Source organism: Pangasianodon hypophthalmus, chromosome 9, assembly GCF_027358585.1.
Source record: "Pangasianodon hypophthalmus isolate fPanHyp1 chromosome 9, fPanHyp1.pri, whole genome shotgun sequence".
NCBI classification, from domain to species: Eukaryota; Metazoa; Chordata; class Actinopteri; order Siluriformes; family Pangasiidae; genus Pangasianodon; species Pangasianodon hypophthalmus.
The window spans coordinates 27,054,359-27,079,784 of record NC_069718.1 but is presented as its reverse complement, the minus strand read 5'-3'; the positions used below and the strand labels follow the sequence as shown (position 1 = coordinate 27,079,784).

General features: G+C 40.0%; 1 protein-coding gene across 2 annotated transcripts; it reads left to right on the top strand.

The window, feature by feature from the left end:
* Positions 1-1,964: 1,964 nt before the first annotated feature.
* lrrc17 (leucine rich repeat containing 17) lies at positions 1,965-25,426 on the top strand. Of its 2 annotated transcripts, XM_026919390.3 has the most exons (4): positions 1,967-2,174; positions 8,981-9,780; positions 20,555-20,710; positions 24,550-25,391. In XM_026919390.3, exons 2-4 carry the CDS (start codon positions 9,060-9,062, stop codon positions 24,975-24,977), a joined length of 1,305 nt encoding a protein of 434 aa, XP_026775191.3. In that variant the 5' UTR covers positions 1,967-2,174; positions 8,981-9,059; the 3' UTR covers positions 24,978-25,391. The 2 variants fall into 2 exon arrangements, with proteins under 2 accessions (XP_053093233.1, XP_026775191.3); XM_053237258.1 differs by lacking the exon at positions 20,555-20,710 and having other exon boundaries at positions 1,965-2,174; positions 24,550-25,426.

Here is a 25,426-nt window from a genome sequence, read left to right as displayed (position 1 = left end):
ATTGTTTAAAATCCAAAATGAAAAGTCATTTTATTTAGAAATTTATTTATTTACTCATTTGGTTTGTTTTATTTAGCAATGACTTTATTTAATCATTTGTTTTAATAACATTTATTTACTCGCTGCATATGTATCCACCAAGAAAAAAATTAAAATATATTAAAAATGATAACATTGTGTCTTGTGTCTACTTTGAAATATGATGCAAACAGAAGCATGTCTATATACAAGGCTTTCTGTGTTATTCTCAGTTTTAGCTGTGGAAACTCCTGGGTGGTCCTCCTCTTCTACTGGTAGATTTAGGCAGCCAAACCTGCACTCTATTCAACCTCTAGTTCAAATGTTGAGCCTGATTGTAGTGCCATTTCTCAGGTGTTGCTTGTATGCTCTGAGCATACTCACTGTCACCGAGCACGATCTCATCATAATCTCCTCTTTTAAACTGTGCATACAGAGATGAGTTTAGGAAATATGAATCATGAGCTGCACCTTTCCAACATGCCACAATGTTTGAAAACTGTAACTCTTGCACTAACTGCATACACGGGAAAACCAGCTCTTGAAATTCCTATAACTCCAAAAGTGAAATTATTGCATTTACTTTGTGCATTCAAAAGCTAAACTAATGTTGTCTAAATCATGTACAGGGTCACTGTTGTCCTGTTGATGTGTATTAATCTGGCTGGAGGCATCTTTTGGTCATAGTTAATGTAATCTAAATAATCCATGTTAAACAATGTTAAAGTTAATCCTGCCTCTTCTGAGGTTTAATTTACTTACTCCAGGAGTAACATTAATCTTTGACTTGGAAGTCAGATTATTTAAATGTAGATTAGGCTACATCTAGGATTATTTTTTTAATCCCTGACTAAGAAAGAGATTTAAAGTTAGTCCTGTTTGTGATCACAAAACAAAAAATGTCCGTGTCCATTTTCTTACAGACTATAATGTAGTTTTTTCTTTAAATATAAGAAAAGATTGATGAATGAATGTAAATCAAACATTAACAGAAAACAGGCAATGCACTGAAACCTAGAGGTGTTGCTATTCCAGGTTATGTAACACTGAATTTATAGTTCTTCATTTTTATATATGGTTTACATCTTTTTAAAAAATGTATCCATTTCATGTAGAAGGAAATATAAGAACATTTGTGAGTTGGGCAGAAGGGCACTAGATCTGCATTTTAACTACTTGTACTCTTATTATTTAGTTATTCATGGCATATTATTGATGAAATATAAATGAATTATTAGGTAACTTTAGTGAAGCTAAACAACAAAGGCATACAAAAGTGCGATATCTAAGTTCCTCTGACCGATCTTGGGAGTTTAATGGTTAACCATTGTTCATCATCACACCTCCTCCACAGATATATAAGGTCAATAGCTCTATACATATACAGCAAAGAGGGCTGGAAATCTGGAGAAAAGCAAAAATCCTTGAAAAATCCTGGTGTTTATCACAAGATCAAATGCCAGTTGGCACAGTTAGAGATAGTTACAAGAAGGGTTTGGATCCAGACCAAAAATCCCACTGCAGGGCAGCTGTTACTTTGCACAAGAGGGAGAGCATGGTGCCCATTAATGCTGTTATTTTAGCTAATGCATAAAATACACTGAAGTCAAACACACAACAGACTTAAAAGTTCAGGATCAGTCCATTTTAATTTATGCCACACATTATTTGCATTCATACCTGTACCATTAAAACAAGCACTTTGGATCACTTTGCACAGAAACTACAAGATAGTACTCAGAGATGATCAAATTTAAAAATATTGGAAATATACATTATCACTCAAAAATAAATGGTTTTAAGCTTGTTTTGGATACTACTAGTCCATTAGCCTTAACTGCAAGCCCTTCTGCCCTAGAGGTCATTAACAGATTGACCCAGTGCAGAGGAAGTGGTGTTCTGGAGGCGGTCCTGTTATATCACTGTTGAGTGTAAGGTTTAGACTGCCTACACAGAGGAGCTGGGTTGTAATCTAAAACCTGCAGAAGGCTGCGACTGCCCCAAGCCTTTCACTTACACACACATACACATTGAGCAGCAGCCTTTGTTCTACAATCTGGCACAACTCTGTGCTCACGACAGCACACAACACAGAGAAACCTACACTTTGGAATTACTAATTGGATGAAGCATCGACTGTGCTTCCCTGTGACCAGGTAGTCTTTCACTGTGTGTGTGTGTGTATGTATGTATGTATATGTGTGTGTGTGTGTGTGTGTGTGTGTGTGTCTGTGTGTGGGAGGGGGGTCTTTTGTGTGGAGGGAAACTCCATTGCCAGATGATGAGGACTTACAGTACACTCTCCATTCAGAGAAAGCTGCTATAGTTCTAGCATGTACACAACTTTCACTGTAGCTTTTAGAATAAACTTTCCTGCAACATGGAGGTCCATTGGAAGGCTCTGTGTGCAAAGTTTATTTAATCAGCAAAAGAAAATTGAGAATGCTGTTAAGCTAAAAATGAATTTGGTGGCTTCCCAAGGCATTGATTCTGACAAGTAATTAAGAACAGGCTGGGGAAACAAATATCAGGCAATCACTATGAAATGTATTTTAAAAGTGTACAGTTGGAACAAGGAGTGTGTACAGAACAGAATGGTTTAAATTCATTCAGACTTTTTATAGTTCATCTCTTCAGCTGGACACCTGATAATTTAAAATTTATCATTTATATGGCCTTCCTTTCCTCTCCATTCAGAAAGCTCAGATGGTTTTAATTAAGCACTTGAAGCTATTCAAGCTCTCTCTCTCTCTCTCTCTCTCTCTCTCTCTGTGTCCCCTTTGCCTCGTTCTGCTCTTCCCACTCTGTCTGCACTACGTTGATTGATGTATTTGGTCACGGTTATGTAATTGGGGGTGGTGGAGTGTGTGGGAGAACTCTGCCTGCACCAGACAAACAGATCTGTTTGTCAAGTTGCATTTTGTGTGGCAGGAAAGGATAGAAAAAACTTCCCCTATTTTTTACAGTACTGCAAACAGTAACTGTGTTCTGCATTGTTTTATGCAAAGGGTTACAAGACCATAGTTATTCTTGTCCTCCCTTATCACAGTACATAGAAGTGGCCTAAGGACTGCACAGATAATGTTGTGTTGCCTGGGCCTTGCTCGAGCTCATCCTGGGTACAGTCAAGTTTATGTAGCACTGGCTGCTCATGAATGTTCAATCATTCAATTCAATAAAATTTTATTTGTATAGTGTTTTTTACAATGGACATTGTCACAAAGCAGCTTTACAGAAACAAATACATTCAAATTAAATTAAATCAAAATAAATTATAAATATGTGAATTTATCCCTAATGAATGAGCCAGAGGTGTCGGTGGTGAGGAAGAACTCCCTGAGATGACATGAGGAAGAAACCTTGAGAGGAACCAGACTCAAAAGGGAACCCATCCTCATGTGGGTGACACCGGATAGTGCCATTATAAATCATTCCCTTCTATAACTGTGTACTACACGGACAAATAGTGGAGTTGTGTAACCAGTAAATTCATCACAGTTTTCACATGAAGTCCGGTTGGTTGAACTTATCCACTGTCCCCTGATGGAGTCCTGAGTGCAAAACTGCTCGTGGCAACTGCAGCCCCAAAGCCACCGCAGTATAGCTCCCCATATGAGATCCCCAAGCCATCTCCATGGCCCCCAGGTGGCACCATCCCCAGCAATCCCACTGATCTTCAGGCTGTCCATGTGGGGCCCCAGCAGCAGCGAGTGAACTCAACCGATGAGAACTCCAATCAGAAGTAGGGCATCAGGATGGATGGTCTGGAGAGCAGAAGAGGACAGGATCACTGGCATCTCAGGAGTAGCATGTGTAGCTCAACAGCTTGATTTGTCATTCCCGACAGAATTCTGATTTGAGCTGTACAGAGTGTGCATATTTGGTGGTGACTCCTGAGATGCCTCACCTTTTGTACCAGTCTATACCAAACCGTTGATTTGTTGTTTGTCTTCCTGGATTTCAATCTAGTTTCTGGTTTTCTAGTTTTTGCTCTTGCCTAGTCTAGTTAACGTTGTTTGTTCATCACCTGACCCTTGCCTGAATATTGACCTTGCCTTTGGATTATGTCTGTTTTGTTTGCTACGTTTTTAAATAAACACTGAAACACTGGCACTTGCATCCGTAACTGCATTGTGACAATCATCTCATTCTTGGTGGGGATTTTAATTTTGTTATGCACCCAAACCTTGAAAGATCCAACTCCAAGTCTGCAGTTTCTTCAAAAATAGCAGGAGCCCTTACCTGTTTTATGGAAGACTATGGCATGGCTGATCTTTGGAGATCTTTTCACCCCTTTGTAAAAGAGTACTCATACTATTATCATGTCCATCAAGTTTACTCAACAATAATTTTTTTATGGACAAAGCCCTCATTTAAAATGTCTCACAAGTAGAATACTCAGGTATTGTTACATCGGATCATTCTCCCTTGTCTTTTTGATCTTAAGTTTGATTTGGCATCGATCCAGGCTTGATTCGGCATTTGCTAACTGAAAGAGAGCAACATATTCATTGGTGGTACATTTGCTAGTTTTGAGGAGCTCTCCTCTAAATTTAATTTACTTCAAAGTCTTTTTTTTTTTTTGGATATCTCCAGATTTGCAGTTTTGTAAAACAGCACCATCCAAACTTCCCAGTACCTTCCCAGTGAACCTTTCCAGTATTGTACTGAGAAGACCATTTAGCTTCAGATGCTTTACCTCTGAGTTATATAAAACAATACTATCGTCCAGACCTTCTGTTTGTATTACTTATGAAAAAAAAACTGGGAAAAGGAGCGTGAGATTACCCTTTCAGATAATTAGTGGGAAAGAGTGGTGTCAGAAGTGAACCATTCTAACTTATACAGTTTAAAGTGCTTCACAAAACACATCTATGTAAGGCCAAGCTAATATTCTACTGAACACAGAAGATCTATATAACTGCTGTGCATGGTCCCAGCTAACCTGACACACATGTTTTGGACATGCTTCCAGAAGAATCCTTTTACATTGGAACCTGCCAAATCCCCCATCAGAAAATACCTCGCTTGCAGACCTAATGTCATAGCATTGCAAACAATCAGGGCATGTGCAGGGTGCAATGAACACTGTAGATTTAACATACAGCTCACTTATGTGGAGAAGGAACAGCTGCATAGTCTTTGGTCTGTAGCAGAAGCAGGTCCTACACACAATTCTGGGTTTGTTGGAGTTTATCAAACAACATTTTGCAAAACAGCAGATGTTTGATTTGCCTACTAAAATCAAGAGGGTATAGCCCCCTTTTCTTTTTTAGATTTTTACAAGCCAGTGGTTTTCAAGTAGACTGATTCTTTGAAATGCTACAGACATGTGTGCTGCCTCTTAAAATGCTTTCCCTCATCCTGTTGAATAGCACAAAGCCATTTCTTACTTAAGCACATTGGTGAGAAAAAAGTAAACGCTCAAGTTTGGTTGTTTGCTTGAATTATCTCTGCATTTAGGGACGCTGCCATGATTGTGAGCTGTATTTGCTGCCATTGTCCACCATCTCACCTGAAGTTTTGAAACTCTATAACTTAAGTATTTTATTTGCACAGCACAGGCATTTATATGTTTTACAGCTCTAACTGATGTGTATCAGAAATGTCATTTCACGACATTACAGCACATTTTGTGACATTTTGAAATAACTCATACACTAAAAGTAAAAGTATATAAACTCTCTTTTGGAACAGCACAGCAAATTATCTTTTGTAACTAGAATATTTTATTGATTTTAAAAATCAGAATAAAAATTTTAAAAATTGTTTATGGAAATTGGATAGCTTAGTTGGTAGTTTTGATGTGTCTAATTAAGGGCTAGATAAAAATTCTCTCAAGCAGTTAATCTTAAATATGCACCATAATGACCAAAAATATGTGGACACCTGACCACGACACCCATATGTGGTTCTTCCCCAAACTGTTTCCACAAAGTTGGAAGTGCACAATTGTATAGAATGTCTTTATATGCTGTAGCATTACAATGTTCCTTCACTGGAACTATGGAACAATCAATGTATGTTATTGTGAGGGAATTCCACTTCAAGGTCCTATGCAGCCACAGGCCTGCTAGTCTGTCTGATGGCTGGGGATATGAAATACTCTAAGCAGAAAATGCCAAGGGAGAGCTCAACCTGGCAAGGAAAAGGATGAGTGAATGGAGGCAAACCCAACTGGCCCCAGTGTTGTCTTAACAGATACAGGTAAGGTAGTGGGCTAAGCAGTGAACAGCATTGAAAAGATTGAGAGAAAACCACACATCTACACTATATGGCCAAAAGTATGTGGACTTTTGCAACTAACCATTGCAACTATATGTGGTTGTGGAAGCCCACAATTGTATTGCTCCTTCACTGGAACTAAGAGGCTGAAACCTGTTCCAGCATGACAATGCCCCTGTGCACAAAGCGAGCTCCATGAAGACATGGTGTGTGAAGGTTGGAGTGGAAGAACTCGAGTGTCCTGCACAGAGCCCTGACCTCAACCCCACTGAACACCTTTGGGATGAACTGGAACACCGACTGAACCCCAGACCTCCTCGACATCCCAACATCAGCGCCTGATCTCACTAATGCTCTTGTAGCTGAATGAACACAAATCCCCACAGCCACGCTCCAACATCTAGTGGAAAGCTTCCCAGAAGAGTGGAGCTTATTATAACAGCAAACACAGGGGGAATAAATCTGGAATGGGATGTTCAACAAACACATATAGGTGCGATGGTCTGGGGTCCACAAGTGTACCATTTAAAGTCATTTAGCATACTTATTGCAGGGTTTGCATTTGTATGTTATAACCGAGGCCCTCAAGTTTTGTAGCAGCTGAGGTTTTTGCACTTGCACAGCAGACTGAATTGAGCCATAAACCATTAACACATGCATGGTACAGATCGGGCAGCATCATTGCTACCTGATCCGTGTCCCTTGCCCAATACAAAGACGCAAATTGGGCAGATCAGGTTAGGTAACCACAGATCAGTTGACCATAGAATTGGCTTCATCCAGTCTGATATATTTTTAGCCTAACAAATAACATTTAGCCTGCTTTCCCGTCTCTGCCTGCATATCCTCTGACTGTTTCTTCCTGACTGTCCAGTTGACAGCTCCCCACAGTGGTGACTAGTGAATGAACTGATTGACTAGTTCACTATGCAACCCCTACTTTTCATACCATCCAACATGACACCAGGGGCCTGTTTGTAGCAGAGCAGAATAAAACACCAGCCAGGACTGCATAACTGCCATGCAGCAGGAAACCATGAACACATCATTAGTCATTACATTGTATTAAGCAATAAACTGATAAGTTGTTTGAAGGTGTTGTGTCTACAGTGGCAACATTAACAGGGAGTGGTCTTTATAAAACAGTAATAATGATGAATTGTTTGACTGCATTTATGGGAAAGTATTTTTCTGTAATTTAAACCCTATTAAAAAGTTTGTATTATTTGACTGATCTCAAACAGCAAAGGTCATTCAGCAACTGTTTGAGCAAACTTACTGCTGAGACACTGTAAACAGTCCTTTGTCTACAGACAGTGGCCCTTATGCATCAAATTCCACTGGCTGTTTTGCTACTCATCAATTTCACCTTTGACATCTGTATTTATGGCATAATTCCCATCTGGTTAGAGTGCCTGAAATTTTGAGCATAACATTCTAATTGAAATGCTTCATTTGTAGTAAAATAAATTAAAAATAAAAATCAATATCATCAATAATTATATCAAATACAGTAAGCAGAGTAATAGTGTATGAGCAATAATAAAACTGATAATTACAGTTGCACATAGTTGTAGTTTAGTGGCAACATGTAATTTTTTAAATGTGAATCAGAATTCCCAGATGTGGATCTTTATCAACTCGTTAGTTAGGGTTGAATGGTATAAGAGGCATCATGAAGCGCTGACCTGGATGTGGAGTGTTACGTAGGTTGGCTGTTTAAAGACATTTGGCGATCATTACCTGGCTTTTGAGGTTATTACATCATTTCACATCAACACTGAAATGGTTTAACTGTGGTAGTCTGCTTTTCAGTTGAATTTCTTTCAAAGTTTTGTTTATATGAAATATGGATTTGTTTATTTTTTCAGGATGGAAACTTGGCACACATACACATGTATTTATAAATGAAGCTTTTATTAAATCTGCTTTCAGTTAAATCTGATCTATTAAACTCCTACAGTGAATTAAAAAAAATAGTTATAAACAGATTTTATCTAACTAACTGCAGGTGAGATCAAAAACAGGTCAGTTTTCAACCTGGTTTCAACCTTAAACAGCTTAATAATGAAACACTTCCATAATTATCTATATACAGATATATTTTATTTCATGTTCTTTATTTCAAGTTTTCATTTTATGTACCACTAACTCTTCACTGAAATTTGTTTTTTAGATTTACTGAAATAATTTTTTTTTGTAAATTTATATTTATATTTGCTTTCCTTGGATCTTGGACTTCCTTTTCCTTTTATTGACTTTCTTTCTCAACACTTGCATAAATTAGGGTGTTTCATGTAAATTAGATATATATGAGGGTAAATTGGCACATGCTGAATGCATATACAGTGTAAATAAGGGACTAGTGAGCAGGAACAGGATACCCACAGCTCAGCTCTTTTATCAATTGCCCTCAAATCACAACTGTCCTTGATGTCATACAACTGTTTCATGAATCAGATGAGTTTTTACACCCAGTCCATGTGCTCAATTCTGCTTTTCTTTCTGTGCAACATAGATGAGTTAAGGCCAATGCTACTAATGGAAAATAATCATAAATATATCCACTAACTGCCCCACCCCCCTGCCCCAAATGAATGTGTGAGCTCTCTTTAACAATTATAATGCTGCAATGAAGGCAAAAAAAAAAAACCACACCACTCTTTATGCAGCTTTTGGTATGATGTCTGTTTTTCTTTTCAACTTTGTGTGAAAGTAGATATTTGTTTTTAATCAGGGACTGCAACTGCACTGGTTTACTCGGACAGCAGTGAGGCTTCCAAAAGGACTGAGCTGATCCAGGCATAACTCTCGCCATGCGACTCTTCACTGCTTTGCTGCTGCTGGTCCTGGTGTTTATAGTGGCTGAGGCACGGCGTGGAAAGAGACTAGGACGAGAAAAATCTCGGGGCAGAAGCAAGTCGAACTCGGTTAAGCGCTTTGCAGGCAGCTGCAAAGAATACATAGAGAATGGTGATAAGTTTCTTGACTGCCAGGAATGCCATTTGACCGCTGTCCTGCTTGGTTGGCCAGAGGATATCGACCACCTTTTACTGGCACAGAACAGGATAAAAGTGCTGCGAGATAACACCTTCAGTCATTTTCGAAACCTAATGAGTTTGGATTTGCAGCTGAATGAGATTTCACTAATCGAGGAAGGTGCTTTCAGTGGCCTAAGAAAGCTCACCACTTTACTGCTACAGCACAACCACCTCCAAGTGGTTTCTGAAGCCATGTTCTTACCCATGCCTCGACTTAGATACCTGCGCCTTCATGACAATCCATGGACATGCAACTGCCAGCTGGACAGTCTGGTTCGCTTCCTGCAGGTGCCAAGCAACCGCTACTTGGGTAACTTTGCAAAATGTGCAGAGCCCACAAGGTTTTGGGGGAAGCAGCTGAAGACTCTGGATCCTAAGTTGCTGTGCTTGCCACCCATGCAGGCACAAATTCATCTACCTAGACTGCATTCTGATACAACATTGCTGTGCCACACTCATGATTCTCCCAAACCGATGCTTGACTGCAGGAGCAGAGGTGAGAGCACCACAAAAACCAATCAACATCTTTAACTGGGTAAAGGTTTTCATGTGCAGGCATACAGTTCTGTCTAACAGTTTGCTGTTTCCAGCATTCTACAACCCAACATTCTGTTTGTTTAAGCTTGGTTAAATGGAAAATCCAATTTTTAGATTCCGCTAATGTCAGCATGCTGTAAATATGTCAGAAAACCTCACACTAGTAATTTGACATACCATTTAGGAGAACAGTATGCAATTAGAAACACAGCCTGTCCCAAAAGAAGCCAATATTCAGAAATAACAGATCTCTGAACACTGTAATTGACCAAAGTAAGAAAATTGAGAGGAGAAAAATATATTTCAGAAAAGAAGATTTCTAATGGTATTTGTATTCTCAAAATGGCCTAAAACATGTGCACAAAACAAAAACCATACACATTTAAGGCAGATTCAACAAAGGAAAGGCTGTTGCAAGAAGTTTGTCTTTTGCAATCTTATAAAGCTGCCTAAAGGCAAAATTAGGTAGAAAATTAATCTGATTTAACTCACCTGCAGGCAGTTATGTGAACTCCATTCATGACTTTATAAGTACAGACAAGGTCCTGCCTTGAACACCCAGTGATTGTTATTATTGTTATTTTTATTGACAAGATTAGCCTGGTAAATTAATAACATGTTTTGTTCTGCTTTGCTCTGCTTTGTTTGGAATTGAATACAATTTAGTTTTTTTTTATGTGCTAACAATGCTCTTAGCCCAGCTGAGTAACTTGGAAGCAACAGATTTCCTAAAGATGGGAGAGGGGGCACAACCTAATTCATTTTGGTTTTCGCTTAAAAAACCCCAAATATAAGTTAGGAAAATTATGTTTTTATGCAAGCAACATATACATCTCTGCTACACATGAACACTTGAAATTTGTTTCTAGCACCTATCGTTCATGAATAATTCCACTGAAAGTGACGGGATGTTGCAACCTTCCCCATGGGTGGGGTTAATTGTAACTGACAGTGGGTTAGTTGTAACACTTGCTAGAAAATCCTGATAAATTAGTACCAACAAAGTTAAGTCAGTATAATTCTATGTTGTTTAAAACAAAAATATGTTCTAGCCAGACTGTGTTATATTACTTATATATATTTATATATATATACAGTATATGGCAGACAGATCACATTAGACATTAGACTGACATTAGAAATTCTTTCTTTTTATTTCATAGAAGAGAGAGAAATAACTAGTTGCCATTGTTTACAATTGTAAAACCACGTAACTAACCCCACAGTATGGAGGTTGTACTTAAGCCTTATTTGCTGTGTGTTGGTCACATGTTTTAAAACATTGCTATGTTGTAGCAAGAAGATGCCGATTAATTTAAGGCAAGGTTGGTAATTTACACCCATGGCTCAGTAACCAAAAAAAGAACTTATCCTTATATGCCCTGAACACACTCTTTGACACATATTTTTTGAGAACGCAGGCAAATAGTTCTGAAACTTGGCTGCAGACCATTTCCTGCAAATGTGGTAATGTGTCCAGAACTACACACTGCTTACCTGGTGTAATAACATAAAAATAAAAAGTTGTTACATTAGGTAGGTTGTTCCCTGCACTCCCCTGTATGTAGCCTTTACTCTCTTTGGTCTACAAAGAAACAAGCCCAATGTAAATCAAGCCCATGTCAATGACCATTAACGACGAAATGTCTGAAAATTAAATTCTGTTGATTATCCATTTAATTAAATGTTAATATGTATTGTAAATCTGATGTAGAACAAATTTAGATGAAGAACAAGCAAATATTTTGGCTCAGGAGTTTGTGTCTACATTCAGAACTATGGTAACTGGTCAAAGCCTCTCAAAGTCTTCTATATATATATTTTTTTTTATACATTTTGAACACTGAGAATTTTTTGGGTTCTCCATTGGCACCATCTCCTCCAAGCTTTTCACATTCCCCACAGTCTAGCACTACTAGCATGGTTGAACGGTTCTCACTTGCCATACCACATGCTTTCACCTTCTAACACATACAGACTGTTAGTGGAGTATTACTTTTATTTTATTTTATTTTATTTTATTTTATTTACTTTTACAAAGCTTGCCAGCTTCAAGGGTTGGGATACTGCTGGACAAAAAAAGTCATGTGAGTGTTTTTTGTGTGTGTGTGTGTGTAATTTTGAGGGTTGCCAGGTCTCAGCAAAATTTCCACCCCAAGTACAACTCAAAAACCACACAAAAGACTTGAAACTAGCTCAAATGTTTGGGAATAGCAAAAGTTAGACAAATTTTTCTTCTTTTTCTCAGTCTTTTTGGGGGTCTTTTCTGATTTGCAGTATACAGTATGTCTGCAGACCATATACATGGAACCTGCCAACACTGCTCACAACTCAAAAAAAGGTCAAGTTGTGCTGTGCACAGAGCTCTCCACAAAAGTAACTGGGATATTACGCAGCTCAAGGACACTGAAAGAACCACCAAAAAAAAAAAAGCAAATAGAAAATCGGCAGCTGCTCAGCCCAGTGAACGGACTCCCACTAAACCATGCCCCCTGCTCTCACAGTACCCCCACTGATGTCCTCTCCCTCCACCACCTGGGACAGACCGGCCTCCAGCCCTCTGACTGCAGTGTCGGTCTGCAACACATAAGGGAGAGAAAAAGGGAGTGAAGCAAAGGGCCACTACAAAGAGCCACTTTAACCTTCACAAAAGGTTCACTGGCAATGCTCTGACCACTGGACCGGATCTGGTGCCCCTTTTTAGTGAGATCAGACAGTGGGCTAATTAGGCCGAAACCTGCAATAATATAGTTGCCTCTCCTGGGCCTATAGTAAATTTTCCTGTGACCTAATGATATCTTTGTGTTGTCCATTTTAATGGCCCAATGAAATCCATGCCAATTCTGTTAAAGGGGATCTCAATAAGTAGGAGAGGGCGTTTGAGATGGCCAGCAGGTTCACCAGCTGACATTCATGGCAAAACGCACACCACTGACGAATATCACTGCCAATGCCTGGCATAAAAATGAACCATTAGCTGGGCTTGTGTTTTCTTTACCCCAGGGTGCCCATGCATCAGGTAATAATGAGTCCTGTGGAAGAGTGGTTCCCTGTGGCTTTTCAGTACCAACAACTTGGTCATGAATCCTCTGGTTAGAGTGTCCCGGCTCACTAGGTATAACCGGTCTTGGATAGTAGAAAAATAGGGAAAGATCAGCGCCATCCCAGCTTGAATTTTCTCCCTGTCAATCACTGCCACCTGATTGAATGTATTCTTAAAGGTATCATTGCGCTACTGTTCCAGTGGGAAATCCACTACGGGCTTGAGGTGAGAGGCACTATCAGATAAGTGTGCACATCCCTGCGAATACACCCCACCTTCACCTCCCAGCACCTTTTCAAAGCCTCATCTTGAATCAGACTTTGGTGGATCAAGGTCTGAACACTGCCTGAATTGAAGGCCTGATGTTTACCCCCTAGGGTACTAACCAGAATTCTGTATACCGGCTCCAGATTGGGGAAGGGTCGTGGGGCCGCTGAGATCCGCCTGGAAATGCCTCGGTTCTCCGCAGCCCCAGCAGACTTGCTCAGGCCCTGTTCCATATCTCTGGGACTCTCTGGCACCCTGGGGAGAAGGAGAAAAATTGTTAGCGAGAGATTGGTATTGTCCCATGCTGCCCACAAGCCGGGCCCTGCCACTGTGCAAGTTGGCCTTTCCTACCAGCACTCATGAGGCATGTCCGGGAGGCAGGGCTGCCAAACTCAGGCAAGCAGCAGCAGTCTCTTCTTCCATGGTGCTAGGAAAGGAGGAATCCTGGAGGTGGGCAGGAGGGCCTGTATGTGGACATGTGGCCCTCTGAGAGTTGGACAGCTTCAGCCAGCAAGTCAGGTTGGTGGCATTGGACTCACTCCAATGTTCCGGCTGGCAGCTGATGGATAAACTGCTCCAGTTCCACCCCCTTGATGGTCTTTTCTGGTCAGACAAGGTCTAGTCACAGCCAGCGTTTGCAGGAGTCCTTGAGTTGCTGGGCATGTGTGAATGGATGATTCCCCTTTTCCGGCAACAATCCGACCCGCTCGAGCATGGCCTTCCTCACAGTCATGTAGTCCAGCTGGCACTCAGGTGGCAGACTATGGGCAGCCAACTGGGGTTCTGCAATCACGAGGGCCTGAATGCACAGCCCCCAGTCTCCTCTTGGCCATCCACACCCCAAAGCAGTACCCACGAACATCTCCAGGTACGTCTCAGAAAACCACAGAAAAAAACAAACAGAAAATCGGCAGCTTACCAGGGGCTCTGTTCAGTTCAATTCAGCTCAACTGTCACCCCCCAACACACACACAAAACCACACAAACATCAGCCCTGCCCAATGAGAGAGAGAAAAAGAAAGATAAGGCATGTTAAATGTTAAGGGTTAATTTGCTCATTCCCCCCACTCTCTTGCTGCAGAAACCATGTGCCCACCTGCCTTTCTGTGGGGCTCTCCACAAAATTATCATTTAATTATTTAAAAATGTTTATGAAACTTGAACATACATTGCACTTGTTTTTTGTTGTCCTTAAATGATGTTTTCCAATGCTGTTAAAAGAATCTTCTCAGAAAATCATTAGGGCACATGTAATGAAATGGTGTTTAAAGGATCCCATTTGGACTTGCAGCAGCACTGTAAGTGCATCCCAGTTTTATAATAGATTCTGATAGTGTGCCCATTGACCACGTCCACTTCCGGTTTAAATCCTAATACAAAAACATATATTAATATTTTGAGCACTAAACAGGCACTCATACAAATACAGATAATGGCATTGTGTTACACCCCTACTTTCTATCTAACCAACCACCAGGCCTGTGGCTGAACACTGCTAACATACACTATATGGCCTAAAGTTTGTGGACACCTGACCATAACACTTATATGTGCTTACTGAACATCCCATTTCAGATTTATTCCTCCTTTGCTGTTATAATGAGCTCCACTCTCCTGGGAAGGCATTCCACTAGATTTTGGAGCGTGGCTGTTGGGTTTGTGTTCATTGAACTACAAGAATATTAGTGAGGTCAGGCACTGATGTTGGGCGAGGAGGCCTGGGGTGCAGTCGGTGTTCAGTTCATGCCAAAGGTGTTCAGTGGGGGTGAGATCTGTACAGGCTAATCTAGTTCTTCCACACCAACCTTAGAAAACCATGTCTTCATGGAGCTCGCTTTGTGCACAGGGGCATTGTCATGCTGGAACAGGTTTGGGCCTCTTAGTTCCAGTGAAGGGAAACTGTAAAGCTACAGCATACAGAGACATTCTATACAATTATGTGCTTCCAACCACATATGGTTGTGATGATCAGGCGTCCACATACTTTTGGTCATATAGTGTCGGCGTGTGGGTTTCTCTCAATGTTTTCAATGCTGTTCACTGCTTAGCCCACTACCTTATCTGAATCTGTTAAGACAACACTGGGGACAGTTGAGTTTTCCTCCATTCACTCCTCATTTTCCCTGCCAGGTTTTCCCTGCCTTGGAATTTTCGCTTAGAGTATTTCATACTCTAGCGGACTAGAAGGCCTGTGGCTGCATAAGACCTGGAATAAGAAGTGGAAATCCCTCACAGTTACATGTATTGTTCTCAGTTTATTCTGCTAAGTTAGCTGGATTTTCACTGACATCCAGCTTTGAGGCTGGAGTTGGTTTTCCCATAACATATTGGACCCCTGGTTTTTCCATGATACACTGAGTAGTTAACCAAGCATAGGTAAGACTAGATCCACTGGAAGCCAATGATGGGCACGAGGCCTTGAGACCTTTGAACTATGTCACAAAGTGATGTATGACAAAGTATTTGCAATAGACACTGCTATCATACAGCCATATATCCCAGGAAACTTGTTGCCAGGTTCTTACTGGGTCAAGGCTTTTTCCAACTGAGAAGAAAAACTCCAGAGAATCACCTTGAATCAGCCTGGGAGCAGTTGAGTTGTCTGCTCAAATCCTTCTCACAACAAAATCCTTGCACTGAGGAATAGCAAATGGTTTAATGTTTAAAGGGTCTGGGTTGCTAATCAAAATATCAGGGATTCAAGCCCCAGCACTGCCAAGCTGCCACTGTTTGCTCCCTTGAGCAAGGCCCATAACTCTATCTACTCCAGGGGTGCTGTATCATGGCTGACCTTGAGTTTTGACCCCAGGTTCTTAACAAGCTGGGATATGAAAAGAAAGAATTTTGCTGTATTGTATGTGCTAAATAAAGTTTTCTTTTTCTTTTTAAGTCTGTTGCAAAAGCACATTTGGTGTTGTGGGTTGTGTAGAACTATCCAACTCTAGTCAGGGCACCAAAATTTTAAGAGTGGCTGCCACAGCTAGTTTTTAGCCTGTCAGCAGCACCTGCATGTTTGCAGAGGCCAACCCAGATCCATTTTCAGGTGTCAGTTGCTTGAGTTGAACATGGCAAGTCAACTACTAGGTCATTATCAGCCTGGAAAAATCTCATGGACACAGCTGTAGACATAGTATCTTTGTGCTCCTCAAATGAAGAACAGGGAATGTGACTGGTCATTGGGCTATAAAGTAAGGACATTACTCTCAAAGTCTTGGGAAACCTGACTCCAGGCCCAGTGTTGCCAGTTTGTGGAATGTATCATAGTAGGCTCAGCAGTGAACAGTGCATGGCTCAAATCTAAGAAATTTGATAATATAGCTCCTATGTCCTGCTGTGAGGTGTAAGTATTTTAGTTATATTAACATTTTCATTTTATTATTCTAAACAGTTTCATGATTGTGGGTTCAGTACAGTAGCAATGAAGTAACAATGAACCTATAAAGGGCATTCCTTTATTTGGACAGCAACTCCTTTTGGAAAATGACACTTGCAGGTCCTTCTCCCTTTCTATGATTACAACAGTGCTCCTGACTATGGCTTAGGGCTATGATTGGACAGTGACTGCATTTCAGTGTGGCATGACTGCAGCACACTGATGATAGTGAATATTTATTCCACATTTAAGGTCAGTCACAAAGTCATTGTTAAATTCCCCCAACACCCCCCACTTCCACTTCAGAGGAAGCATGTGTGAGGTTGAGCACACTCGGAGGAAAGCGCTATCTACCCTTTTCCTCATACATGAGCATGACTGACAGGAGAGAGAGTACTGCCAGCCCCCCCAGCCATAATTAAATAATTAAGGCTTTGGCACTTAGCCTCTTAAAAGGGTTCTAAGATAAAATTCTTAAGAAAGAAATGTAGCCTTGTTTTCCAGATGTTTCATGTTGTCTTCTCTTTAATGGAACTACTTTAAGTAACTGGCAGTCTTATTCAGGCTTGTCAGTGTATTTTAAAGTGGTTGATGTTAAATGCCCTCATAAAAAATTTAATCTTCAGGTTGTTCCTCTTGGGACACTCTTAAATGTTCTGTGGAGAATCCTATAAAAGAATATTATCAGAAAAGGTTCAAAGTAGAACCTTTTAGGAGGCTAAAGACCCAAAAATACTTAAATGCCACATTTGTGTTGATCGCAAGACTTTCACAAACTATACTGTATGTTTAAATATTATATTTCAAACAGGCATATACCCAGAACATCAGCAACAAAGCTGAAGCAGAGCACACACACACACACACACTGTCTTCTTCTGTGTCTGTTCCACTGACTCATTATTAATATGGTGCCTTAATGGTTCCATAGCCACAATTTTTTTTTCTAAAAACCAGAGTGCTGGTTTCTAATACATTTATGGGACATGATGAACGAAGTACTTTGATTAAGAACAAGGTGTTCAGTAAAAAGTTCAATTTCAAAGTCAGTGAAAATGTTTAGCCAGGCAACAAATTTCTTTTCTTGATCAAAGTATTTCTTTCATGCTGTGCACTACACTGTGTTATCTCTTCATTTCTGCATCTAAAACTGGCCATTTCTTAAAATATCTCAATGATACTGTCACATTTTGTAGGCCACTACAAAGTGTAGTGATAGCACTACAGTACATTATCACTCCTGTGTACAATGCCATTTCAAGTAAAAAAAACTAAAACAATTTTAGATGCATTGTACGTTGTGTGAGCTCAAAGTCAGACCCACAGAAACTCTGCCCCTGACTGACACAAGCTGTACTTACTGTGCTGAAATATGACCATAAAAAGCAACAGACCACAGCCAATGCCAGGGCTTGGTGGGTTAAATCTTTGGCAGTAGGAGCTTGTCTTTATGGAGTATGTGAACTCAAATGAACAACAGAAGGATCTGGGCTTTCTCTGCTCCCCTCAGAAAAGCTGAGTCAACACTGCAGCTGGGGGAAAAAAAGCCTCTCCATGATCTAATTATGTCCTGAGATGACTGGCTTGGCTGACTTGGGATTTCATTTCTCACCGAAAAACATAAAGTCCACCACATCTATTTCTGAAGAAATTAGGCAATAACAGAGGAAGAGTCTTGTATTATTTATTTCAGCTTCAGCTGTTTGCTTGAGTTAAAATAACAACATTAGGTTATAGCTTGTACAAAAATTACTCAAACTAGAGCTAGAATGCTATAAAGATGGTATGATTACTACTTAATATTGAGTATAGACAAACTACTGGATTATTTGTTAAACTTTGATACAGTAATCTGATAACATTTGTTAGGTTGAGCTTTCTTTAGGGGTGTTTAAACAGGCGTTCTGGTAAAGTTGAGATAGGAAACATGGGCTGTGTCTGTTTAACATATCACTGATTCATCTGCCCACATGGTCAGGTCCTGATGACATTTCCTTAGATTGCTAGATGATTGATGTTTCATGTGGCCATTACAGTTTCAGTTAAAAATGTGCTGCAGAAAATTTGTACCAGTTTATTTAATGGAATAATACATTAACAAGCCTAGGAAGGTTTGTTGGACATGATGACATTTACAGACTGTGTTTGAAAACACACAAAGTCAAAACTACTCATAAAATAAACAAAGGGAGATTTCCATGACCATGATTTGCTTCATTTGTCCTTACCACATAGTTTTAGCCCCTTACTCCATAGACACTTGGCAACACAGCAAATCACTTTTAGCTCTAGTACCAGTAAGTATTATTAGAATATGAAAGCTATTAGGGACCAGCAATGTTGACCAAACTGTACCAGAGCCTTGAACAATTACTGCAGAAGATTTTCCATCTATGGTTAGCCTGCTGGAAAGCATTTTGCTCCAGTTTGATCCTGGGCTTCAGATACTGTCATGTCTTTTACTTCTTAAAAACATGACGGTAGGTGAATTGCCTATTCTAAATTGTCCCTAGCTGTGATGGACACCCATTCGGGCTGAATTTCCCCGTGTGTGTATTCCTGGGATAGGCTCAGACTGCAGTGCAAACCTGACCAGGATAAAGCAAGGTGAATGAATTATATAAATGCATATGTGAACCCTTGTGACTAACTTTAGTATACAAGAATTACAAGAAAAACCTGAAATTATTGGCACCCTTCATTTAAAAAAAAAGTGCAAAACTGACTGTATAAAATGATAAAATGTTTCCTTTAAAAATATTAGAGCAACTACTTACTGGTAAAAAAAAACAAAAAAAAAAACATTCTTATAAATTTTTTTAAGTAGTAGTATTTTTTCTCAAAACATACACTCATTGGCCAATTTATTAGGAACACCAGTACATCTGCTCATTCATGCAGTTATCTTACGCAATACATAAAACAGAGGTTCTCAAACTTTTTGGGCCCAAAAAGGGTATAAGAGGAATACTATCTCTGTCAGTTTTAAAGTTTGATCAGCCTATTTCTTTACTTGTTTATATACATTATTATTATTATTATTATTATTATTATTATTATTATTACTATTATTATTATTATTATTTTAGCTGTTGCAGATGCATGTGCAGTTAAAGTAATCTTGAAAGTTGCAGGTGAGGATGGACAGGAGTTTCTTCTTGTGACTGACTGTGTCAAAGGCCAACCTTTGAGAGATTAAGAAGAATCAGGACCAGTGATTGTCTGGTTCATCTAGCAGTGTGAAGCTTCTCAGTAACAGTTTCTGTGAAGTGTTGAAGCAAGACTGAGAGACTGCCTTGTTCTTTGCGAGTGTGTTCGTGAATGTTATCATTTTTATTGGTTTATCTAATCTTATGGCAGCATATTCCAGACTTTATTGTGTAAAAGTCTTAGGCACGTGTAAAGAAATGCTGTAAAAATACAAATAAATTAATTCTAATTTTGTTTATGTATGCCTCAGTATGTAATACATATATTTATTCAAGTGTACATCCTTATAGCATACTTTTTGAAAAATACAGAAAAGTGTACTTTAGCTGTATTTACAGAATGTACCCAAAAGGTACTTTTAATATTCTTCACATATTTGAATTATACTATTTATGCACTTAAGTTGACTTGCCTTTTCAGAAGGGTGATAAGGAGCTATCAGAGCCAGAATGCCAGAACAGTGCTGACATTTCTGTTTTTCCAGTGATTTCGAATATTTCTAGTGGCATATCTGTAGGGTTCATATTTAATTTAATTAAAAAAAAACTTTCTGGTTTAGGCCATGTCAACGGGTTCAAATCTGAATAAAGATACAAACATGAATATAGATACAGATGCATTTAGTTTTAGTCATACCCCTAATGTATATTTACATAAGTATATGAAAAGTGTGAACGCAATATATTAAGTAAAATTCAGGGAAAAACAAGTCTATGGGAACTATCCCTGCTCTCCATTGCACACAGCCAGCCTGTACATACACCAGGTTTCTCTGCTCTACTTTCTCTGTTGTACATATATTTATGATAGTAACAGTTAATTATACTCTCTCTTTTCCAGGGCTGAAGGCTGTGCCACCCGATATACCAGAAAACACTGCGAAAATGGACCTTGCTTTTAACAACATAACACAGCTGAGGCCTAAAGAGTTTGTAACCATCAAAGATTTAAAGCTGTTGAACCTCAGCAGCAACAGTCTGGAGCGTATTGACACAGGTGATGCAGTGTAACAGGTCATAGGCTGTTCAAGTCGGGAATTTCCTTTGAGCCACATGTTTGGGTTCATCATTTTCATAAAGTGCAGAGTCAGGGTCTGTAAGTTTGAATCCTCATTGTAATAATTAATCGCTAGGAGTCCACAAGAGAATCCTTTGTTGTGCTCTGGAATTATTGGCACCCTTCAAGAACAGGCAAACGTGACTGTAATGCAAACACAATTCTTTAGATTTCCCCCAACTGAGGCATGTACTCTCTGCCACATTCACCATCAGCCTTAGTGGTGTGACAAGCACACAGAGAAAGTGAAGTAGGGAAAAAGAGAGAGAAATGGAGAGATTGGGAGAGAGTAAAAGAATGAACATGCAAAACAGGAAAAGACAGAGAGAGAGAGTGAGAGAGAGAGAGAGAGAGAGAGAAAGAGCAGAAAAAACTCCCCCTTATCCACATCTGAAGGGGACCTAATAGGAGACACCTGTGCTCTGGTTTATCTCATTTCCAGAGGAACGTTAGCACATCAAGTCTTTAAAAAAAAAAAAGTCCGAAAGAAAATTAGGATTGTCAAAAACTTTGACCTTGATACAAATACCAGATTGTGATTCTAGAAACGAAAATTTCAATAACAAAATGATACGTTGACCATAAATGAACAAACAAATAAGCAAAATACATTTTAATAAGGTAAACACACACGCGCACACACACAACACTATAAATTCTGATCGTTAGCAGGATATTATCACTAGACACTTGTGACATGCAGCACACCACCTGTGAACATCGCCGCAAATGCCTGGCCAACAGAAATGGGCCGTGAGACAGTTTAGTGTTTTATCCTGCCCCAAATGCCCAGTCATGGGATTATGATGAGCCACATGGAACAGACGTTCCCTACGGCTCTTTGGTATCAACAATTGGGTCATCTCTTCCTTGGTTTTACAACCCATCCTTAATAATTGAAAAAACAGGTGGGACAGTGCCATGTTAGGCTCGATTTGCTGACCATCTATGACTCTCACTTGGTCGATGGTGTGCCTCAGGGTCTCGCCACAGGACTGCTCCAAGGGGAAATCCTCGAGGGGAATCCCCACAAAGGGTGAGGGATGAGGCAAGGACTAACCGCCACCTCTACTCTATGCTTTTACCCCCAAAATTTAATAATGACTGCCACCAGTGGATACTCGTGAACATTCCTGTGCACACATCTCACCTTCACCATTCGTGTTTCCCAATGCCCCACATTGAATCAGGCTTTGATGGATGGTGGTCTGGTTCCACCCTGAGGTTCCACCTGTGGAGGGAGGCCTGTGGAGCATCAGGGATCCGGATCAGTGTTCCTGGCTTCTCTGAGGGAATGCTGATCCTAGAAATGCTTGGCTTCCCTGCCACAGCTGCAAACCTGCTCAGTCACTGACCCGGTCCTGGTGGGCATGGAAGGTTAAACTTGTTCCTTTGAGAGAGGAAGCTGGGGAAACATCAGAGGAGAAGGAGAAGGGGGTCAGGAAAATAGGGCAGAAAACCGGGCTCAGGGGCAGTTTTGGGGCCCCAGCACCTCGGTTCTAGGGAGCAGGAACTTGGGCAGGAGTAGGGAAAGAGAGAGAGAGAGAGAGAGAGAGAGAGAGCATGAGGAAAAAGGGAGACGCCTGGACCAGGGACCACCTCCAAGTGATCCCCCCACCAGCTGAACAGCTTTGTCGCTGACTGGTGGTGAAGGGGTAGGTGAAGGGGCAGCCAACCCCTGGGAGCTGCGGTGAGCATCTTGGTGAGCATCAAGTGTGGTACAGAGACAGGGGACACAGCTGGAGATGTGGTGGACTGCAGCATCTTCTGGAGTGCCCTCTGGCTCTCGGCCTGCTCCAGCGTGATGCCTTCAAAGCGAGAAGCGCTTGGTTTTGGGTTTGATGGGGGGTGGCAAGGGACTTAATGATCCTGCCGAGTGGGGAGGCTTCCATGGAGGCTTCCATGTCTGAGTCTTCCAGGAGCCAGGGTTTTGGTACCACTGTAGAACACGATGTGTAAGCGTGTGGAGGAAGACTCGGGAGAGCTCCAGGCTCTGCTTTTCTTATTTGCACCATGCTTTTCAGCGCAACTTCAACAACTCAATCCAAAAAAAGGAAAAACCAATAGAAAAGGGGGCCATCTCTAGCTCGAGGCTTTCACCCTATTCAGGTTCACGCTCTGTGACGTGTATGTGTGTCTGTGTGTCGAGTAAGCAGGAACTCGTAAAGATGCTGTAATTGGGTTCAGGTCTCATGGAGGAAAAATGCTGGTGGTAAATTTGGAACAGAGTTATAAAAGGACATGTTTTACAGAACATTTGATTATGAGACAAGTAATATTTTAAGCCATGCTTAGAATGGTTTTCTATATCAGAATGTCATGTAAATAACTCAGTTGTTAATGAGCAATTAGCAACTGGTCAATTAGCAGTTGAATCAGTATATTCAATTAAAAACTTGATCTTGATCTTATAAGCAACTATGGAATGACAACTTTACTGGAAAAGGTTTTTTTTAACAGATCAAAAATGGTAATCAATCCCCAGCAACAGAAACACAAACCAAGCCAAATATTGACATACTGAAGTGTAAGTGGTCCAGGCTTTCAAAAGTGCCCCTAAAATGGAGCCAAATGTTATCTTATGTTGTTAACCAAAGAACCAGGCTTCTAATAGTAACTCCTGAGGGGAATAATAGGTACTGCAGAGGCAGTTACAGTCATTTTCACCATAATGGTCCTTTCCTTACGGCTGGCAGCTGGATTTATGACACAAGACATAAGCTATTTTTGTTTCCAGTAATTTATGATAATTAATAATTCATGAAGACAGCACCAGAATTCCAGTCAGCAGATAAAAAAATATTCATTGGAAAATCATTCATTTCATTCATTGGAAAATCAGTAAATAACATACCTCAGGTAGACAAGGTGAAAGTGTAGACAAGGATGAAACTTTTAACTGTCATTATCATAACTGGAAAAACTGAGATAATGAATTCCATTTAGGCATTGATAACATTTATATGGCTTCTTTTAGTTTCATTATATAGCTGCCAATACTAATAAAAACTCACAGCAAGCCAGTGAAGCATGATTTTAATTAAACTCTAATTTAATAATTATGATTTCACTGCTTACATAACACTGTAGGGAAGAAGTCTATTAAACAAGTATATTATACAAGGTAAATACAAGCATTAATTGAATGTTAATGGACTTACAAAAGCAATGGAATGAATGGACCCATAGCCTGGCACTGGAGCCAGATGGAAACAGTGTCTCCCTTGAGATCAGATAGTAGAATCACACTGTCATCTGATGACAGAATCTCCCAGAACTTAGGGGTTGTATACCCATGAGCCTGCTTTGAGGTTCCTATGTTGTTATTGATCAGGATAACCAAAAGAAACAAGTTGTTTTTTTTAACAGGATGAGTTTAAGCAATATTTGGACAACAATTCTCTTTAATTCACACCAAATTTCTGCCACATTCTAAAAATCCACTGCAACATATATAAATAAATGTCATAAATCATCATAAATGTACAATAAGAAATAAACTGTTGATTGCATTTTGGTTGAATTCAGCCTGAGAGGGATTTAATAAAATTTTACTGTACATGAGTTAAAGAAAAGAATAAAAAGAATAAAAAGAAAAGCTGTGTATGCTAACCCCAGCCCCTCACCCTGCTTAAATACTGATAACATTTGATGACGGGTTTGATTATCAGAATTCTTACCTAATTTCAGTTGTGAGACCAAGTTATTTAGTTTGTTACCTCAGCATTAACAATCCAGATCAGCTCACCCTCTGTCACCCTCTCTTTCCACCCTCACAGCTGCATTTGCTGGCCTTTTGCACCTAAGAGAGCTGGACCTCTCTAACAACAGCCTGCACTACTTTAATTATGGTGTTCTGGAAGACCTTTACTACCTCAGGACACTATCTTTAGGTGGCAACCCCTGGATATGTGATTATAATATCCACTACCTGATCTACTGGCTGAAGCACCACCCAGCTGTGGAACACACAGGCCTGGTGTGCAGTGAGCCGGAGGAATTCCGCGGTTGGCCTGTCGAAAACTATGTCAAGACCTACAATGCTGAGTGTCCCAAAGACAAGCAGGTGGACCTGCACAGAGGAACTGGTCCCACAGTCACCACATCACAAGAACTTATGGCAGAGATGGAGGAGGAGCCAGACCTGCTGCCCAGCCCGCTCCGAAAAAAGGGACCCAATAAGTTTGAGATTTTTCGTTTGAGTTAAAAAGACCACTCTACTAGAGTTTCCTGATAAACTGTGATGTTTTCCTATAGAACAATTTTGATTAGTCTGCACTTCATCAAAAAAAAAAAAAAAACCTCTTAGATCCTCTTTATTGAAGTAACAGAAATAATGGCTTTTTGTCTTTGTATTTTTTTCCAATTTGTATAAAAACATGAACTGCAATGTATTTTTCTATTTCTGAGTAGTTAATAAAATAGGACATTTTTTTCTACTGAGATAATATCCACAAAATGCAATTCAGGCTTACAGCATAACAGCGCACACACTTACACTCATGCTCATGTTCACGTGAACCCTTTGATGTAAGTTCCACATAAATGTTTTTAACAAGGAAGTGTAATGTCCTGCGGGAGTACCTGTTTCTGAGGCCACTGTGGCTATATTCCAAACATTTCCAGATGAGTGCAGATGTTCAACAGACAGTGATT